Source organism: Micromesistius poutassou, assembly GCF_964030765.1.
Source record: "Micromesistius poutassou genome assembly, chromosome: 15".
Lineage (NCBI taxonomy): Eukaryota > Metazoa > Chordata > Actinopteri > Gadiformes > Gadidae > Micromesistius > Micromesistius poutassou.
This window is the reverse complement of record NC_140285.1, coordinates 8,596,451-8,616,915: the sequence shown is the minus strand read 5'-3', so window position 1 is coordinate 8,616,915 and position 20,465 is coordinate 8,596,451. Positions and strand designations below refer to the sequence as shown.

Sequence of the window (20,465 nt, the reverse complement as noted above, 5' to 3'; positions counted from 1 at the left end):
TGTAAAAGCGAGATGTTAAATGTCTAGTTCTACTGCATGTTTCTTAGGTGCAGCAATGAAACATTGTTGACGTTCTCAATGAGGGCCTGCAGGGATAGTTTGCAGCCCAGTGTCCACGTCAGGTTGCAGACTTCCCTCACGCCGCCCATATGGTGGAGGATTGTAAATTGATGGTATGGGATCCAAGGATGATGACCTTAGTCTTTTCACAGTTGAGCTGTAGGTAGCGCATGTACACGGAAAAATGCTGGGTCCCATTTCAACAAAGTGAGAGCGGTCGGTAGGGTAAGTGAGGATGTGGTTGACCATATGAAATGCTGCGTTTAACAGTGACTTTAAATATGCCATCAGGTTTACTGTTAGCTAGATCCAGCTCACCTTTCCCAGCCTTATAATGCTTGATTATTTCACAACGCTTCAACTCTCACTGGAACAGTCTCACCATAGCTGCTCATTCTCATCTAGGTGTTGATACTTGTTCTTGTACAGCTGGTGAGGGTGACAGGTGTGTGTCCTCTTGCATCTGCACTGCTTTTCCCTCCAGCTGTGGTGTCACCCTGTTCTCATCTTTTGAAACAGATGGAGTCCCTCTTCGTTACCAGCCGTTACCAGTGAACCTGTGAGTCTTTATTTTTCCAGCTGTCACTTTTTCTTGATTCTTTATTTTAGATTGTAGGCTACAGGCCTGTTCAATATGACCCTTTTTCCACAACTGCTGTCCAAGTCTTTACACCAACACTACTCTACTACTGTCCGGATTCGTTTTATCTGCCACTTGTGATTATACCAATCCAATGCAGCATCATCTGCAGTAATTTGTGATTGTGATAATATCTGTTTTTGTCGACTGCATGCCTGCGTTTGAATGATGCTATTTGATTTTAGACCACCTGGGCTCATCAGGGAATCTCCTTCCTGATTGGTTCAGGGAATCCATTTAGCCAGTCAGTCGCAGGTGCGTGAATGCAACAATGCCACAGTTAGCTTGCTCACCCATAACATTGTGTTGGTACTGGTACATGTACTTTTAAAATAACCATAACTTGCTCAATTTTCAACCGATTTTCAAATGGTTTGGTTTGTTATAAAGGTCAGAGATGTAGTTGACACTGCATACTTACTAATAATTATGTTATGTTCTAAAAATATATATAATAATCTAAACTAGGTACAAGATTTCCCTTTACAAATAGTAGTAGTTTGCAAGAAACCAAACCGGTTGAAAATTGAGCAAGTTATGGTTATTTTAAAAGTACATGTACCACTACCAACACAATGTTATGGGTGAGCAAGCTAACTGTGGCAAGATGGCCGCCAGTGCGGACGTTTGACTCCATTGGCCAGCAGCGCGGACGAGACATCTAGTCTATGGGTTCAGGGAATCCATCTAGCCAGTCAATCGCAGGTGCATGAATGCAACAATTAAAGGTAGGATAGGCCATTTGGAGAAACCAGCCAGCAAGCTCATTTTTTAGACCATCCAACCGAAAAAACCCAACCCAACCCAAAACACATAATAAATCGCTTCAGCAATTGGTCTAACTACCTTGTGGAAGACTTCGGTAATGCGCAATGGGTGCACAGGCAGAGTGAGCACAGTTAGCCAGGTAGACTGACACTGAAGCCATCCAATCATTTTATTAGAGCAAGAATAAGTCCTGCCTCTGAGGCTCCCGGTTCCCTCGGTCAAATGGGTTTTTTGAATGATCGTACATAAGGTGATATTTTTCTTACTTTTTCTTATACTCTGTAGGTGGCGAAGTAGTAAATGCTGCGTCACATTTTGAACTACACACATTTTCCATCTAGTTTCGACTGGCTTTTTGGATTGTCGTGCCGTTAAAATAGCATTTATAATCTTTTACTACTTTAACGGCACCGACAATCCAAAAAGCCAGTCAAAACTAGATGGAGAAAGTGTGTAGTTCAAAACGTGACGCAGCTTTAACTTCTTCGCCACCTACATAGTTTGTTATGTACGATCATTCAAAAACCCCATGTTATTTCCCATAGATATTTGACCAAGGGAACCGGAAACTCTGAGGCCTGCGACAGCCAGGGATAACCAATTTTTCTTTCTTGTTTTTTTGATTACCTTACAATCAGCAGCTTTGAATAACCTTATGTCCATACTGATGTAGAATATAACTTTATTGGTTTATATATATGCATACTGACAGTCCAAAAATCCAACCAGCTGTATTAGGAGCTTATCACAAATTTGTAGACGTTTATACAGTTTATGTGGAATTTGTGGTAAGGACTTTTAATCAAACGAAGGGAGGGAGGGACCACTAAGGGAGGGGGGATTCTCTTTCTTCTTTCTTCAACTCTTTTCTGCCCTCTCTTTACAACTCTCAATATATTTTGTTAGGAATGTAAACATTCAGAAAAAGTGTTAATTTTCAGAAATCACTATTCAATGTCTCATATTAAAACTACACATCTAGCAAAATGTTTTACATTTGTATAAATCTCCATGATACTATAGGCCTAAAGTACGCCTATACTTTTTCATTGTTCTAAATTAAAAGTTTTGTTCAAAACACGACCAAATAGACGCCTACGGGACAACTATATGATAACTTTACAGTCGAAAGTGAAGTGGGCCTAAGGGCATGAGTTCGCTATACCTTACTTTCAATAACACATTCCCCTATGAACTATTGACAATCCAATCGATCCAGGTGCCGTAGTTGAAGACTTTGGTATAGACACCGGGGAAGTATGGGTTGGCACAGCTAATGCCCCATGAGACAATTCCCTCCAAGTATCCATTGCAGACCAGTGGACCTCCGGAGTCCCCCTGAACAAAACCAAACCAGAGGATAGCCAATGAACACAAATCACAGTTCACAATCACAGTTCCCTTTTTAATTAACTAAATAATTGAATGCCTTCCTGTATTCAGTATACTCAAACCTCACTGGCTAACTTTTTCATTTAAAAAGGGAGACAGAGGCAGGAAGAGGGAAGAATGTACTTTCTCTAAGGGGTTGGCCAGAGATAAAAGGATGATTGCTGTGAAATTGTTACTTGAGTACAGGTTCAATAACAGGTCTATTCCCTTGACCGGCACAGCTTCTTGCTGTGCATTGTTATCCCCATCCATGGCTTGATTGTATTTTCTCTCCATGCCCCCACCACAGATCTATTGGTTCTCTGTGTATAACAGGCTTGTTACCTGGCAGGAGTCCTTGCCCCCATACCGGGAGCCAGCGCAGATCATGTTAGTGGTGATGCGGCCCCAGTAGTAGTAGAAGCATCTCGGGATGATTTGCACGTCCACGGCCCGCAGCACGGGGGACAGATAGGAGCTGTAGAGCTGTGTCACCCCCCAACCGCTCACTGTACAGTACATTCCGTACCGGATGCCATCTGGAATACTCGGGGGCCGGATCCTGGCGGGCTGAACGTTGGCGTTGAGGCTGGCCGGTCTACTCAGCTGCCGCAGATGAAAAACTCGAAACTCAATCATTGGGATTTCAGGAGGGTTAACTAAACTCTGTGTGTACTCCTGTTTATTGAACATGTTATGTGAAAAAAACATCTGACAAAATAATTTTGAATGTGTGCAGCCTATTGGAGTGTAGGTTTGGTGTGAATCTGAGTTGTAGTTTTGAGTTTTAAATGGACTGGTTAAACATTTATCTCCCTCTGGTGCCTTTTATTTCAAGGAAACCTTACCTTGATGAGCATGATGTCATTGTTGAATGATCTGTAGTTATAGTTGTGGACGAATATCCTGGAGACGTTGAATACCTGCTCAAAACCCTCCTCTTCATTTAAATTGTGTTCACTCAGCACCACCGTCATCGTAGAACTCCTGTAGAAAATGTGGAGGCAGTCATACAATCTCATGTAGGCGACAGGTCGACCACCCACGGCGCGCGGGTCACGGTTGGCACGCAGGGTGATATACAGTTGGAGGTATATTAGGATATGAAAATCCGTCAACCTACTCGAGTTAATTTACGAAACCGATTAATTGTTATGCAAAAAAATACAGAAATAAACCCGGGATCGTGTGACCTTATGCATGGATACTCGCGATGCCGAATTACGTAATCATGTAAAGTATAATGGCTGATTCCAAAATATTTTCCCTTTTGACACTGCCGTCTCAAGCAGGCAAATTCAAGTCCAATTTCAAAATGTATGGTTTATAAATGTAGCTTATTTTTAAATAATTAATATTTAATCAATAAGCATTACAAGACCTAATATAATTGGCATTACAAAGTTTTCCAACCTCTGAATCATCATCGCGCGGAAGGCACGGTCACGTTCTCAGTTCAGTTCTATTCAGTGGCAGTACTCACGGTCTCCAGCAGTGGGCAGCAGACACTACCCACTGTGGGCGGATCAGTGTCCCTCCACAGTAGTGACGCCTGGCTTCATGTTGAAGGGATGCTTGATATTTAATGGAATAAGGCCGAACCTCCTGGCCCCCAATAATCCTGGCTGAATATGCCTCTGCACACAGTGAGGTTAGAAAAAAAATGTGTCAGGACTTGCAAATGATACCCAGTTTCCTCATCATTTTGTGTGTTTGAATTTGTGTGTGTGAATCTTGTACTATCAAGTTGCCAGCAAAGTGCCATTGTGTTGGGGAGTGCCTGACCTTATGAGGTCAGGCACTCCCCAACACAATGGCACTTTCGAAATTCTGGAAATGTATATAGTTAATGAAATATCCAAAGAAGGTCGCTTAGCAACCGAATACGCTGGGGATGATAAGTTACCGGACTACTTGCGGAGTGATACCAAAGACGTGAATCAGAGGCAAAAAAATCCACTTTCCTTGACAGCAGTCGTTATATGCTTAGCAACGGTCATTATCGAAAAATAATTACTCGCCGGAAGTCGGGAAGGCCCATGCAAGTGAACGGAGCGTTCCGAGAAGAGCCATGTAGTAAACATAATTAATGTATAATGTATATACTGCAGTAAGCCAATATATGTTGTCTATATATATAAACTTGTAACTTATATATATATATATATATATATATATAAACATATATATTGTCTATTATGCATATTGTTATTAACATAACAAGCATTGGTAGGTATAATCTATTCAGTCAAACTCAGACAATTCTGAATGTGCAATATGTTTTAAGAATAGCATACTGTTGAGATGAGTAAGAAATATACCTGTTACAATGAGAGACGTGAGGAGCAGCGATGTCCATCTCACTGCCTCTGTCATTTTAACTCGACCTGTAAAATAGCGGTTGACTGAAAGATGACTGAGATGCAGGTATTCATTTGCATAAGACACTTGAAATGAGCAGTAGTTATCTAGTAATCCTGGTATTCCTTTCCCAAAGGTATAAAGCAAGATGTGGAAGTTACCAACAAAATCACAGCAACCTACAGCTTAATTCTCAAAATCAGCTCAGTGAACATACGAGGAAAATTATGCTCCTACCTGTTATCCTAAATGATCACCAATCTTCAGAACTTCTGCAACTGGTTGGATTGTGACACCTCATTCTTTATATAATGTAACTGTATCCTTGTCTAAATCTCTCTTTTTGTCCAACTATCTTTTGGTCTCAGTATGTAAGTGGGCCATCCCACATCATTACACTAAAGCTGACCTAGTACAGGACAAAGATATGGTCTGCTTCTCCATTGTGTCTTTCACACACCTTGGGATGCATTGTTATGAAGAATATGCTTAGAAATGGAACACCAACTCCAGAGTGTCCATCCAATGAATATGGACACCAATATAATACAACACCAATATGGGTTAAACGAGTTATGACTAGATGGGTTGTGGATTCATTATTGCAGGGTAAACAAACCGATAGCAACAGTGGCTCCTTATTTGTGTGAGTTATTATTTGGTGAGTCTGCTTTGCAATTTGGGGATTTATCAAAGCTTTCATCCGCCGTCTGCATCATGTTTAGCCCATCTCTTATCATCTACTGCAACTACTACTATAAATAATATGCAAAGGAATCAACTGTCCTTATTGTTGCTACACCACTGAATTTCAACACCTCAGTATAATGTGTATGTGGTGATTCACATAACAAGCATACAGTAGATAGCCTATGTTAGTAGATAGCCATGTTCAGTTTGAGATCATGCATTCAGCCTTTTACATCTAAAAGCCAGTTCGGCCATTACTGCAGTTCTGTCAGGATCACTCATTTCATAGATTTAAAAAATGATTGCATGAAATGGTATTACAACTTAGTTTGGCTGTATAGTTCCACTATTTTCTGGTGTTCCCTGCTGTAGGATTTAAAGCATTACATTTACATTTAGGGCATTTAGCAGACGCTTTTATCCAAAGCGACTTACAATAAGTACATTTGTCATAAGAAGTGAAACAATATATTGCTGTCAGTACAGTAAAGATGTTCATAGAACCAAGTGCAAGTACTAACAATCACCCCATTCCCTGTATACGGCAGTGATAGCTAGCTACTACACAACTAAGTACATGCTACACAACATGCATGCACAACACAATTAAGTACATGCTACACAATTAAGTACAATGAATGAATACAACCTGCATTAAGTGCGTTCATTAAGTGCCAGGACATACAACAAACAATAATGCAACAGACAAATAAGGGACTGAATGGCTATGTAGAGTCTAAGTGAACTCTGAACAGGTGGGTTTTGAGTCATTTGCGGAAGCCGCTGAGCGACTCTGTGGTCCTAACATCAGCAGGGAGCTCGTTCCACCACTGTGGTCCCAAGATAGAGAAGAGTTGTGATTTAGCTGATCAACCTTTGGTTGCCCTTAGTGATGGCGGTACCAGACATCCAGCTGAGGGATTGAGCTGGGGTGTTTGGTTTGACCAAGGCTTGGAGGTAGGCAGGGGCAGTTCCATCGACTGCCTTGTATGCCAGTACCATCATCTTGAATCTGATGCGGGCTACTACAGGGAGCCAGTGGAGGTGGCGGAAGAGGGGAGTCACATGGGGGAATTTAGGTAGGTTGAACACGAGGCGCGCTGCCGTGTTCTGGATACGCTGCAAAGGTTTAATAGCAGAGACCGGGAGTCCAGCTAGGAGCGAGTTGCAGTAGTCCAGGCGGGAGATGACCAGCGCTTGGACTAGAAGCTGAGCTGCTTCCCTTGTGAGGAAGGGTCGTATCCTGCGGATGTTGTAAAGTGGAAATCTGCAGGATTGGGCCGCTGCAGTGATGTTGGCGGTGCAACATAACTGGTTGTTTAGTACCACACCAAGGTTTCAGGCAGTTGGAGACAGAGATACAGTGATGTTCTCGACAGTGACCAGTAAGTCCAAGTGTGGGCAATCTTTCCCCGGTATTAGGAGGAGCTCAGTCTTGTTGAGGTTAAGCCTCAGGTGATGGGCAGTCGTCCAAGTGTTGACGTCTGCCAGACATTCAGATATGCGCGTTGCAATCAGGGCTTTGTCAGAGGAGGGGAATGAGAGGAATAGCGTCGTCGGCATAGCAGGATGTAATTACAGAGCCTAGAGATCTGGTATAGAGGGAGAACAGAAGGGGCCCCAGTACAGAGCCTTGAGGGATACCAGTGTCAAGTGTGCAAGGTTTGGACAAGGAGCCATTCCATGTGACCTTATAGGTGCGATTCGACAGGTAAGATGTGAACCAGGATAGGGCCGATTCAGCAATGCCAAGTTTGGCAAGAGTGGCAAGGAGGATCTGGTGGTTCACCGTGTCAAATGCTGCGGACAGGTCGAGGAGAATGAGAACCAATGAGAGGGACGAGGCTCTGGCAGCATGGAGGGACTCAGTCACCGCGAGGAGAGCCGTCTCAGTGGAGTGTGCCTTCTTGAAGCCTGACTGGTGAGGGTCAAGCAAGTTGTTATGTGAGAGATAGGAGGACAGTTGGTTAGAGATGGCACATTCAAGTGTTTTAGAGAGGAATGAAAGAAGAGATACTGGTCTGTAGTTCTGGATCTCGGTGGTGTCAAGGGTTGGTTTTTTGAGGAGAGGCTTTATTCTGGCAGTCTTGAAAGACGCAACAATGCCTGAAGTGAGGGAGGAATTGATGAGGGCGGTGAGAAATGGCAGGAGGTCGACCGAGATGGTCTGGAGGAGAGCGGAAGGGATAGGGTCAAGAGGGCAGGTGGTGGCGTGGTTAGAGTTAACTATTCTATTGACCTCTTTGGAGGTGAGGGGGATGAAGTGGGTAAAAACAGAGGTGGGGATGGGTGGAGGGAGGATGGTGGCAGGGGTAAAAGTGGAGCTGATGTCCTTGCATGACATACAGCATACAGCATTTGACAACAGGGAGCACTATACAATCCCCCATAGGGTAAATCAGATATATCAACCGCATATATAGGTTATATGCCATACAGAGCAAAAACCAAAGCAGGTGGAGGCTGGGGAAATGGTGGGATAAATTCAGCTCAGCACACTTAACGATACAAGTCTCCTCTCCACTATACATACACAAACCAATGTCACCGTTTAATCTTGAATGATAAGAAAGAAAACATAATATAAAAAGTCTTGTTATAACAAAGTAAATATCTACTTTTTTAACAAAGCAACAAAACAATTTTTATCTTTTGACATACTTTTGACATATGACATACAGGCTCAACCAGGAAGTGCAAGGGCCTTCTCAGAAAGACTCAACAGGAACACAAACCATATACCCCTGCCAGTCCACCACACTTACCTGGTCTTGGAGCCAGACCTGCTGTCCTGGCTCCACAATGGTGGAACGACTTCCCCACTGGGGGGGTCAAGACAGCTGGAACCCACGGCCCTACACAGAACGGCAGACTGAAACGTATCTGTTCAGACTCAATTATTTGCCCATAAAAAAATGTCTATTTAAATATTTGTATAGCCATTCTTATGATAAGAATGGCAAATATAAATGGTTTATTTTGCAATTAAACATAAAAATATGTTACCATCTTGCAATGAGTATGCTCATTGTATACTTGCTAATAATGGCAAGGCACATCTTGTGCTAAATGCACAAAACATCACATGGTGTGACACTGTATATCATGTTGAGAAATTACTACTTTCACAGATTTAACCATTTATTCAATGACATGGTAACACGTGGTAACTTTAGTTTGGCAGTATGGTTCCACTCTTTGAGGTTGCTCCCTGCTGTAAGATTTAAAGCATGACATACAGATGTCAGATGCAGCATATCAACATTTTGATACCAGGAAGCACTAAACAATCTCCCATGGGGTACACACCTCAACCTATTGTCTAACATACAATACAGAGCAGAATCAAAGCAGGCGGAGGCTCGGGGGGTGGTACCTGAAATCCATCTCCGGTCACTTAACTTCACAGGGGGGTGGGTGGGTGGGTGGGTGTGTGTGTGTGTGTGTGTGTGTGTGTGTGTGTGTGTGAAGTGAAAGATCTTTAATTTACCTATCAGATGTTTGATTGGATCGCGTTAGATGTCGGCTGATGGGCGGCACATGACTAGAGTGACCCACCATAACACAAATCACCCACTTTTGCGCAGTATCCGAGTCATTTCTGAACTTATATATTATACATATTATTATATATTATGGCGACCATCAAAATACATTGAATGACACTTGCGGCATGTTGATGCAATCATTTGGGGGGAATTCAGTTTAACTAAGTCATTTCATTTGACATAATGTAAAATACCCACCTCCGTCGTAGGATGCCCTATTCTCTTCTTTCAAGACTCCAGAAAGAGAAAGAGTTTGCTTGGATAGGTCCCAGTGTAGTTTGAAAAGTGCACCCCCTGCCGGCGACTTTCATTGGTTTATGCTGCAATTTTGTCCCGCCCACGGACGCTCTGCGTCATACGGATACAAATCACTTTTGCTACACATGTACCACCTAGACGTGTAGCATAAGTACCCGCAGGAAAAACAACAGCTGAGACTTGTAGCAGCAGATTCGAGCAGTTGTATCGATGGACTTGTGCTCGCTCATTAAAATGCTCAATGAACATAGCGATCTATATAATTTTATTTGTGAGGAAATATTTCACAGATTTGCAACTTCTGATGCATAAGTTCACATTTGGGTTACGAATGCACAAATGTTGTGCACGTTCTCAGATTATGAAACACGGGTGTGCAAATGTGTTTTGCACCAACTGCGCTGCGATGATTGTAGCAAAAGTGGCAAGTGCATGACTCTTTGAAGTTGTGATGCACAGGATTATGGGGTGCCGTTTGTAAAAATTCGGTTACAATTTTTTAGCTGATACATTTTCAACATTTAGCTCACTTTCGTCACATTTAGCGCATTTTCCTCACATTTGAGACAGAAATTCATGTAAAACAACACGTTATATGTAATTTTCAACAATATGTTCAAATGTAAAAAATCCATGTTAAAAATTATATATAAAAGTTATATCTAAATCTAAATGTTATATCTAAATCTAAATGTTAAATCTAAATGTAAATGTTAAATCTAAATCTAAATGTTACATTTATATCTAAATGTTAAATGTTAAATCTAAATGTTAAATCTAAATCTAAATCTTAAATCTAAATCTAAATGTTGTATATAAATCTAAATGTTAAATATTAAATCTAAATGTTAAATCTATATCTAAATGTTAAATGTTAAATCGAAATGTTAAATCTAAATCGAAATGTTAAATCTAAATCTAAATGTTAAATCTTAAATCTAAATGTTAAATGTTAAATCTAAATGTTAAATCTAAATGGGTCGCCAAGTGTAAAGCTAAATGTTTAGAAAATATTCAAATCCCCAAGGAAACCACGCCCACTGCAGTGGCTTCAAATCGCGCGGCAACGATCGCACGGCCCCGCCCCCCTCCCCCGGACTTGTGGTGAAAGGCAGGCGGGCATGGCCGGTTCTCTAGAGTCCTAGACATCGAACGGACCGGGGGAGCAACACCCTGGAGTGCAGCCCGTACAGCTGCAATAACCGCCCGTTCGATGTCTAGGACTCTTAGAGAACCGGCCATGCCCGCCTGCCTTTCACCACAAGTCCGGGGGAGGGGGGCGGGGCCGTGCGATCGTTGCCGCACGATTTGAAGCCACTGCAGTGGGCGTGGTTTCTTTGGGGATTTGAATATTTTCTAAACATTTAGCTTTACACTTGGCGACCCATTTAGATTTAACATTTAGATTTAACATTTAACATTTAGATTTAACATTTAACATTTATATTTAGATTTAGATTTAACATTTACATTTAGATTTAACATTTAACATTTAGATATGAATTTAAGATTTAGATTTAGATATAACATTTAGATTTAACATTTAGATTTAACATTTACATTTAGATTTAACATTTAGATTTAACATTTAACATTTACATATGAATTTAAGATTTAGATTTAGATATAACATTTAGATTTAGATTTAACATTTAGATTTAACATTTAACATTTAGATATGAATTTAAGATTTAGATTTAGATATAACATTTAGATTTAGATTTAACATTTAACATTTAGATATAAATGTAACATTTAGATTTAACATTTACATTTAGATTTAACATTTACATTTAGATTTAACATTTACATTTAGATTTAACATTTACATTTAGATATAACATTTATACATAATTTTTAACATGGATTTTTTACATTTGAACATATTGTTGAAAATTACATATAACGTGTTGTTTTACATGAATTTCTGTCTCAAATGTGAGGAAAATGCGCTAAATGTGAGGAAAGTGAGCTAAATGTTGAAAATGTATCAGCTAAAAAAATGTAACCGAATTTTTACAAACGGCACCCCATACAGGATAGGATTTGTGCACCTGTAACAAAGGACTTGTGAACTCGTAGCCCCTATTTTGTGTTGACAATGGTAGAAAAAATATTCACAACTTCAACTTTACTGTTACACATTTGTGACTTTAGTGTACACATGCAACATAAATATTTACGACTTCAACTTTACTGTTACACATTTGTGACTTTAGTGTACACATGCAACATAAATATTTACGACTTCAAATTTACTGTTACACATTTGTGACTTTAGTGTACGCATGCTCGAGACTTTTGCTACAATAATAACAATACCTTCATACTGGGGTGGCCAATCAGGTTCCAGGGGTGGCCAGTGCCACTATAGTGCCACCCCCGGCCCCCCCTCTGGCTCCGCCACTGGTTAAGGGGCGTTGTCTGTCCCGACGCGCAGCAGAGGGAAGGCGACCCCCTTAACTGTGGTATAGCACATTTCACTGACTGAAGTGATCTATTGCTTTTATGAAACGGTTACGTAAGTATGGCGAAATTAAAGTCATAGACACCCTCAATTTTGAAAAAACGAGAAAGTCGGAAAAGCATTTTTTTAACGAATACAAAAATGTAGTCCCTCCTCTCTGCCTGCAAAGTGCGTGGCGGTTGCTATGCATCGCACTGTAGCGTCCTTCAGAGAGAAGACTAGAGACTGTAGCTTGGTTCGCCGGCAATTAAGCCTAGCCTACTATCGAGCAGTTCATTCACCGTGTGCCTATTGCTTTACAACATTTCCACCCTCTCCATCAATCAACATATTTTTAGGCTTCAGTGAACTATGCTATTGCTTTCATATATATAAATAAACAACAGTTCAAGTTAGGCGCGGAGTGATACGGAACTCTGTAAACTGAATGGGCGTCATAGCTGTGTTCATTATACAACAGTTAGGAACCAATAAGATCGCTTGATTTAAGCCACCCGTTTTATAATGGAACTGCAACTAACAATAATACATCAACGAATGAACACTCGCTATAATTTACCTGTTGCTAAGTTCCGCCCTTAGAACGCAGATGAGCCAATGACATTCCAGTCTCAACTATAGCCTACTCGGACATCGGCTCGGACAACTCCATTGAAAACAACAGGGAGGAGGCATAATGTAACAATTTAATGGTAGATTTATGTTGTTTGTGTAAAAGAAAAAACATGGTCAAACGATGTGCTTGGGGTACATGTAACACGGACAGTCGGTATCCCGAGAGACTGCAGAATGGGGTATATTTCATCCCTTTTCCCAAGCCACAACGGGACAAGAAAAAGTGTGTAATGTGGATCAGACTGTGCGGCAGGCCGGAATACCAACTGAATTTAAGCTTGTTACCTTCTGTATGTATTTTAAAGTTTTAAATATAGGCTATCCCTCCATAGCGTAATGTAGTCCCTTTCGATTGATCCTGGAAGAAATTAAATCATTTTACGCCCAAAACTTCTCCAAAACCTGCTTTGATATACTGTCAGCTGACATTTTTCCATATGTTTTTGTTATCAAGTCTGGTTTGTTTTTCCGAGTTCGTCATGGTAATGAGAGGGGCCGGACTTAGCGACAGGTCAATTGCTACATCCATTAGGCCTACTCTATATTTAGTAGCATAACATAACAAGCAATTTGAGTGTAGGCCTACTGCATTTTCACCATTACTGCATTTACATTCAGGTAATTTGGTGTCCTGTTTTTTATTTGAAAGAAAGAAAAACAACAGTTGGAGTCACATTACCTGTCGTTTTATTCTTGTCAGAGAAATAGGACAAGTAAGATCCAAGTCTCCAATCTACTATACATAGGCTACACAAACCAGTGTCACATTGATGGAGTGAAAACCTATTCCCTTGATCCAGCATCATTTCTCACTCACATTTTATTCTTTACGTCAACAATTTCAAACTTTTTAACCTATGTGTGCTTGTTTGCACAAGTCGATGCTGTGTACTACAATCTCGATACAATACATCCACCTGGGGGCAATGGAAATGTTTATTTTTCATATAATATTTTAAATATATTTTAACAAGAAGTAGGCTACCGTCACTTTGTGAGTAGGCCTACATTTGAAACGGTTAAAAAGGCCTACTCCCTATTACCACTTTACTTCCCTCTGAATCGTGTCAGTAGGAAGCTTTGTAGATAATATTGCAAATGCCAACAAGATTTAACCTCTTATATTTTCTTTATTTTTTCTATTTGTATTATTAATGCATATTGTTATTAGTATTATTATTTTAAGTAGTAGTCGTAGTAGTAGTATTATCATCATCATCATCATCATCATCATCGTCATCATTTTTCTTCTACCTCTTTACAATCATTCTTATTACACTTTTTATTATTATTCTTATTATACTTTGGTATTTGCATACAGTATATTTACAAATACAAATAAGTCGAATTATTTATTTATCTAAAATCTGCATTGTTAGTTTGTGTTGCAGGGGCTCCACCAAGGGGTAGCATTGGAAACTACTTGATTTTTATGAGCCACGTGGGCAGTTTTAAAATCTTATCTCGTTGATCAAAAGGCTGTTGAATAATATATATCGGACTTCGGATAGGAGTCAGGACTTACCATTCATTATATAACTGTACATTAAAGTAATTTAAATTAATTAATCAAAGTACTTTTAACGTTTGAAATTATATAGTTTATGTATAGTTTAAAGTTAAGTTTATGTTTGTCTACTATTTATATTTATATGTGTATATTGAATAATTATAATGCTCTTTGTGTATTTCCTTTGAGTAACATATTTTATTTTTGTTATTATGTTATCTTCTACATATTTTCTTAGCATTCAGTCCCAATTGTAACAGTTATTTATAAAAACGATTTCAATGCTGCTATTTGGGAATGTTTGTATTTTATTCTCTTTTGAAAAGCGCTGTACACAATAAATATATTACTATTTACTATAAGATATTTGATCTGGTCAGAGAATAACAAAAAGAGACAAAAAATTATTACTTATTTTATCCATCAGGCTGCATTCTTGAGACATATCAACACATGGAGAGTCAGGGAGGGCCAGGCAGGACCCAGCGATAACCAGAGACACCCACGGCCTGCCGAGACACTCTGCTGCTGGGTGGAGGGATGGGGAGACACAGGACCAGGGAGTCCCACGCCCTGTCGAGCTGAGCAGTGGCATCGGTGACTCGTGTGGAAAACAAAGATGGTGAGACGTGGTTCATCTTGAGTATCAGCGGCAACGCGCCAGCCCTGCAGGTCACAAAGAGTACAGGGACGTTCAGGGCCACGTCTGACCTTCAGGGGACCCTAAGCCAAATCCTACTTGGGGTGGGGGGTGGGGGTTATCGAACCCCTTTCTCAATTTTCATAAATTCTTAAATATATACTGTATATATAGTAAGCTATATATACAGTAATGGGGGTGGGGTGGGGGGGGGTCCGGGGGGAATCTTCCTCCGGTAGATCTTTTACTGAGTTGTTGCACAAAAGCTCCAATATTAAAAAATATATATTTTTTGTCTCATCAAAGTTTCAAAATCACTGAAACATTTGACACTACATAAACAAAGGTGACCAAATGTATTTATTTATTTGTATATTTGATGAAGGGGGGGCCTGGATGTTGGAGGTTGGAGGGGGTTGCTGTGACGCGCTTCAATTATATATTGTTCAAGGGAGGACACAAGGTGACCATGGAAACGGAAATAGGAACTATGAGAAACCCGAGAGTGCAGGTGAGATCTAGCCCTTAGGATTAGACCGCTGGTCGCATTCAGGGGAAGACTCTCTCCCTCTCTCCGTGCGACACAGCAGCGTGCCGCCGACCCCCGTCGCCTCACCATGGACCTGTCTTCTTTCCTACTGTGTGGGCTGGCCGTCAGCTGTAAGTATGCCTCTTTATTGACTGTTAATCACATGTGTGCTGGTTCTTTCTTTGGTGACCCAGTTTAGCACTTCCGTAACTCAGATGTGGTCGTGGAAGAGTGCAGCGTTCTGTGTTGGTGATGGGGTACGCCGGCAGGACTGGATAATAATAAACTGTAAAAGCTTAACTGGTGAGAGAATATTGAATATGATTTATGCTTTATGAATGTTTTGGGGTGTATAACAGTATACGTACTATAAGTACTTCACAGTGTGTTGGTGTGACCTTAATACTGTTATCAGCTCCTGCTTTGTGGGCCACTCAAACCGGCTCTTGCTTCTGAAGTCCTGTGAGACGACTCCTTGGCAGGACACCCCTGGGTTCCTGCTGACTCGGACTATGTTTTGATTAGTCTTGGCTGAGCTTGTCCTGGACCACGCTCAAAGAAAAGAGTGTAAAGGAGGGCAGATACAATCAGTTTGGTTCAAGAAAGGGAATGTGAATGTTGAACTGGCAATCGTTTATACACAATAGACTCAGAATATTAATGGAAGTTTCCTCATAATAACAACTTGAATTTGATGTAGATATGATAAACATATATTTATGACATACTTACTAATATTGAGTCTGTATTATTTTCAAGGATGCTAAAGAGGAAAAGTTTAAGTTTACATCATTTAGTATATTTTTCCATGTAGCCTCTCCAAACATGTTTTCAGAATATGGAGGTAATACTATGAATTGAAATCACAGTTTGTCTACTCATTGTTAGTATTGTTTTGCACAGTGTCCATTTCCCACTACCAGGCGGTATACTTCTCAAAGTTACATTGTCATTTAGTCTTTTTCAATCCCTGGAGATTCAATTAGGGCTTTGATGGACAGTTGCATAATGCCAACCAAATGTCCCTTTCTCTTGTTTGTGTGGGGCGCACACACCCAAGTGATGGAGCCCATCATGTATAGGGTTACCTATTCTTTCTCCCTTAAGGTAATTATAGCCTGGGATCAAAATATGAGAATGGAGGGTCTTCGTTCAGTCCTCTCGGGTGTCTGGAAGGGAGAGTTAGGGACAAAGCCTTCAGACCAGTAGCATGAGTGTACTGTGTTATCCATGTTGTCGTACCACGTTGATAGCAAGTTCTGAGGATAGATACAATGGAGAATAAGAGACAATATAATATAATATAATACACAGAGCAAACATAAGGAGGTAGCCTTTGATGGACCTTACCTTGGAAGAATTATACAATGATTTAAGATCAGCTTAATAGATCACAGACAGGACGTAGTGAAGAAAAACCTAAAATCAACAACAAAATGTAAAGCGGGAATATATTCCATTCCATCCTTTTAATAACTATTTGTTGTTTTTTATATTTTGTTATACTTCTATATAAAATATTTTCGTAGTAGTCGTAATACTGCATTTTGTATTGCCCCAGCTATCTCTATCTATCTATCTATCTATCTATCTATCTATCTATCTATCTATCTATCACTATCGTTTCGCCTGTCAATCAATCAATCTGTTTATCTGTCAGCCTGTCTGGCTGTCTGTCTGTCTGTCTTTCTGCTTATCTGTCTGTCAGTCTGTTTGTTTATCTGTCAGTCAATCTGTCTGTCTTTCTAATCATCTGTCCGTCCGTCTGTCTGTCTGAGTGTAATTGATATGTATATCAGGGTATCTGGACCCATGGTGTGGTCTTGCCTGCTACTGTATGAACTGTGTAGGAAGCCAGAGAATACATTGATTGACATTGCTCTGTGGTTGTGCCGTCAGGCAGTTCAAGACAATTCAAAATAAGTATCATCTGTGTTTTATGTGTGTTGCCTTTCCCAACGCCAGGCCACGCTTCGATCGAGGGCCGGATAGTGGGCGGCTACGTCCCCACTCAGAACTCCATCAAGTACATCGTCTCCATCCAGACGGCCCGGGGGCGACACCTTTGCGGCGGGTCACTGGTCAACAAATACTGGGTGCTCACAGCGGCCCACTGTGATATTGGGTGAGTTCACGTCGAGGTCTAAGCTGTGGCTTGTGATGTGCTGTATTACAGCAAGAAACGCCACAGAGTAGACTCATCCACAACCACAGTTTGAGACGCACAATTTTTTGAGGTGCTTCATTTTCCATGACACACCTTTCAACAATCGATGTCTACAACGGGTGAGATGAAGATGGTCTCCTTATCTTTTGCCATTTTGTGGATTCTCTGAATTCTGTTGGAGTTTATATTTGAGTGTTTTTCAAGAACTACAAAATGGTTGAGGAGGACTCAAGGTGTCCTCAACTTGATATCTCTGCATGTGTGCAGGTGAATAATTGGCACACTTGGACGAGTGCTTACCCATATCACATTTGTAATTACTGTAACTTATCAAGGCCGAGGGAAAGCGATACAAGCCCTGACAATGGGATGCATTGTGCAAGGGTGAAACACCCAATGCCCTGGAATTTGACTGAAGCGCCTGACGACTATGGCGGCTAATTGATGACATACTTATGAAACACGAGTGTCCTTATGGCTGGGAAGGGGATAAACAACGTAAATAACACATTATTAGGTGTCAAAAAAGGTTATTCGAATGTCATCAACTGACCAAAGACAACAGGAACGGCCTTTTGGAGGTTCTGAACGCTTGTCCTGACTTCAGCGCTTCTTTGGGTTTTTCCTCAGGGCAGATAACATGTTGATAGTGGCGGGAGATTACTCCCTGTCTGTGTACGAGGGGACAGAGCAGTTCAATATACCCCAGCTGTTGATACCACACCCCGACTACAACGGACAGAACAACAACGACATCATGCTCATAAAGGTACACGAGGAGCCAAGAAACAGCGATGATGCAGAATATGTCTGGCAAAATAAATGTCTATTTGTTGTTGTTGTTAAGCTAAACTTGGGTCAAGCAAGTCAGCAGGAGTAACTCCCTTGCTCACCGTCCTGTGTGTCTCTCCACCATCTCTCTCTTTCTGTCTCTGTCTCTGTATCTGTCTCTGTCTGTCTCTCTCTGTGTGCCTCTCTCTGCCTCTCTCTACCTCTCTCCCTCTGCCTCTATCTCTGCCTCTCTCTCGCTGTCTCTCTCTTTCTCTCTCCCTGTGCCTCTCTCTCTGCTTCTCTCTCTGCCTCTCTCTCTGTCTGTCTCTCTATCTCTCTCTGTGCCTCTCTCTCTGCCTATCTCTCTGTGTCTCTCTCCCTGTGCCTCTCTCTCTGCTTCTCTCTCTGCCTCTTTCTCTGTCTCTCTCTCTTCCTCTCTCTCTGCCTCTCTCTCTGTCTCTGTCACTCTCTCTGCCTCTCTCCCTGTCTCTGTCTCTCTCTGCCTCTCTCTCTGTCTCTGTCACTCTCTCTGCCTCTCTCTCTGTCTCTCTCTCCTTCTCTCTCTCCTCTCTCTCTGCTTCTCTCTCTGTCTCTCTCTCCCTGTCTCTCTCTCTGCCTCTCTCTCTGCCCTTCTCTCTCTCTCTCTCCAGTTGAAGGCGCCCGTGAACCTCAACAGCTACGTGGCCATTGTCCCGCTGCCCATGCAGGGCTCCAGTGTGGCTGAGGGCCGGCTGTGCCGGGTTTCTGGCTGGGGCTTCACAGGGGCAGAGGTCCCCTCCATCCTCCGGACCGTCAAGCTGCCCATGGTGTCGGTGGAGAGGTGCAACAGCAGCGCCTCTTACGGGGGGAACATCACAGACCAAATGCTGTGCGCCGGGTTCAGTTCTGGCGGGAAGGATGCCTGTAAGGTGAGGCTGATCAAGACGACAAATGTTGCTCCATTGTGTCATATTCCAGTGGGATGTATCATGGGCTGTTGTTGATTATAGTCCTGTCCTTCGTATTCCCATGTCTGCCATTGCATATTTTGCGCTTTAAAGGTGACGTATTATACCACCAGGTGTGAGTATGATTAGCTGAAATCACAAGTGGGCGTGTCCACCTAGACTTATGACGGATAGATGAGCAACGTTTGCTACAGTCCACTTGGTAAGCTGATCTATCCAGCACACATCTAGGTGCACACACCCACTTGTGATGTCAGAAGAACGGCTTGTAATGGCTAATCACACTCACACCTGGTGGTATAATATGTCACCTTTAACCTTTCCCAACTGGGTGTAGTTGGAGTGTAAAGAGCCTGGGCGACTTGTCTAACCCCGGGGGTTTTCCGCTGTTCCAGGGAGACTCCGGTGGGCCGCTGGTGTGTGAAGGCAGGCTGTATGGCATTGTCTCCTGGGGTAATGGGTGTGCCAAAGCCAAGTTCCCTGGAGTCTACACCGCTGTGGCAAAATACCGCAGATGGATAGACCGCACCATCTTCAACTACTACAGCAGATGCAAGTATTAGAAACCGTTCTTTTGATCAGGAACTTGAAGCAGTTCAAGACATCTTAACTTCAGGTCTCCCGATTTTAATTTAGCCTTTTTTGGGGGTTTTAGTATAATTCATTCCCTTCATTTATGTGTTGCATATTTAAACTTCAATTTTTATCAGGTGTAGCAAATCGTTGAAGCTTTTCTGAAATGACTTGATAAAGTTGTTTGATGAATTAGTAGACAATTGTATATATATATATATATATACATGAATGATGAATTCATGTATTTATGAATGAATATATATATGATCAAATATCCCTTAAGTGCCATATTTACCCTTATAATGCTATATATTGACATGCTGTGGTACATAACTATGCAGGCATTTCTTGGGATGTTCAAAAACACATGTTTTCCTTTGGGTTTTCTTTCACTTTCATCTACCCCGTAAATCATTTTTGGGATGCATTTGTTGGTGCTTAGAATACAAAGACTCTCTAACAAATGAAGTATTTACTAGGGTAGCCCATGGGTTTGGGATGGTATTTTGCTTCTCAAATACTCCAACCAACATGACTGGAATATCAA

At 41.4% G+C, this 20,465-nt stretch overlaps 2 protein-coding genes across 2 annotated transcripts; one reads left to right on the top strand and one right to left on the bottom strand.

Annotated features, from left to right (window-relative positions):
• Positions 1 to 2,656: 2,656 nt before the first annotated feature.
• Positions 2,657 to 5,215, bottom strand: LOC311359777 (trypsin-3; the record flags this gene model as incomplete). Its single annotated transcript, XM_084479817.1, has 5 exons — positions 2,657 to 2,806; positions 3,185 to 3,445; positions 3,688 to 3,826; positions 4,323 to 4,476; positions 5,161 to 5,215. The coding sequence occupies 5 exons, from the start codon at positions 5,213 to 5,215 to the stop codon at positions 2,657 to 2,659; spliced, it is 759 nt and encodes a 252-aa protein (XP_084335943.1).
• Positions 5,216 to 15,545: 10,330 nt separating this feature from the next.
• Positions 15,546 to 19,905, top strand: LOC311360243 (trypsin; the record flags this gene model as incomplete). The annotated part of the gene is made up of 5 exons (XM_084480348.1): positions 15,546 to 15,588; positions 17,423 to 17,582; positions 18,255 to 18,393; positions 19,046 to 19,303; positions 19,738 to 19,905. 5 exons carry the CDS (start codon positions 15,546 to 15,548, stop codon positions 19,903 to 19,905), a joined length of 768 nt encoding a protein of 255 aa, XP_084336474.1.
• Between the last annotated feature and the right edge of the window lie 560 nt (positions 19,906 to 20,465).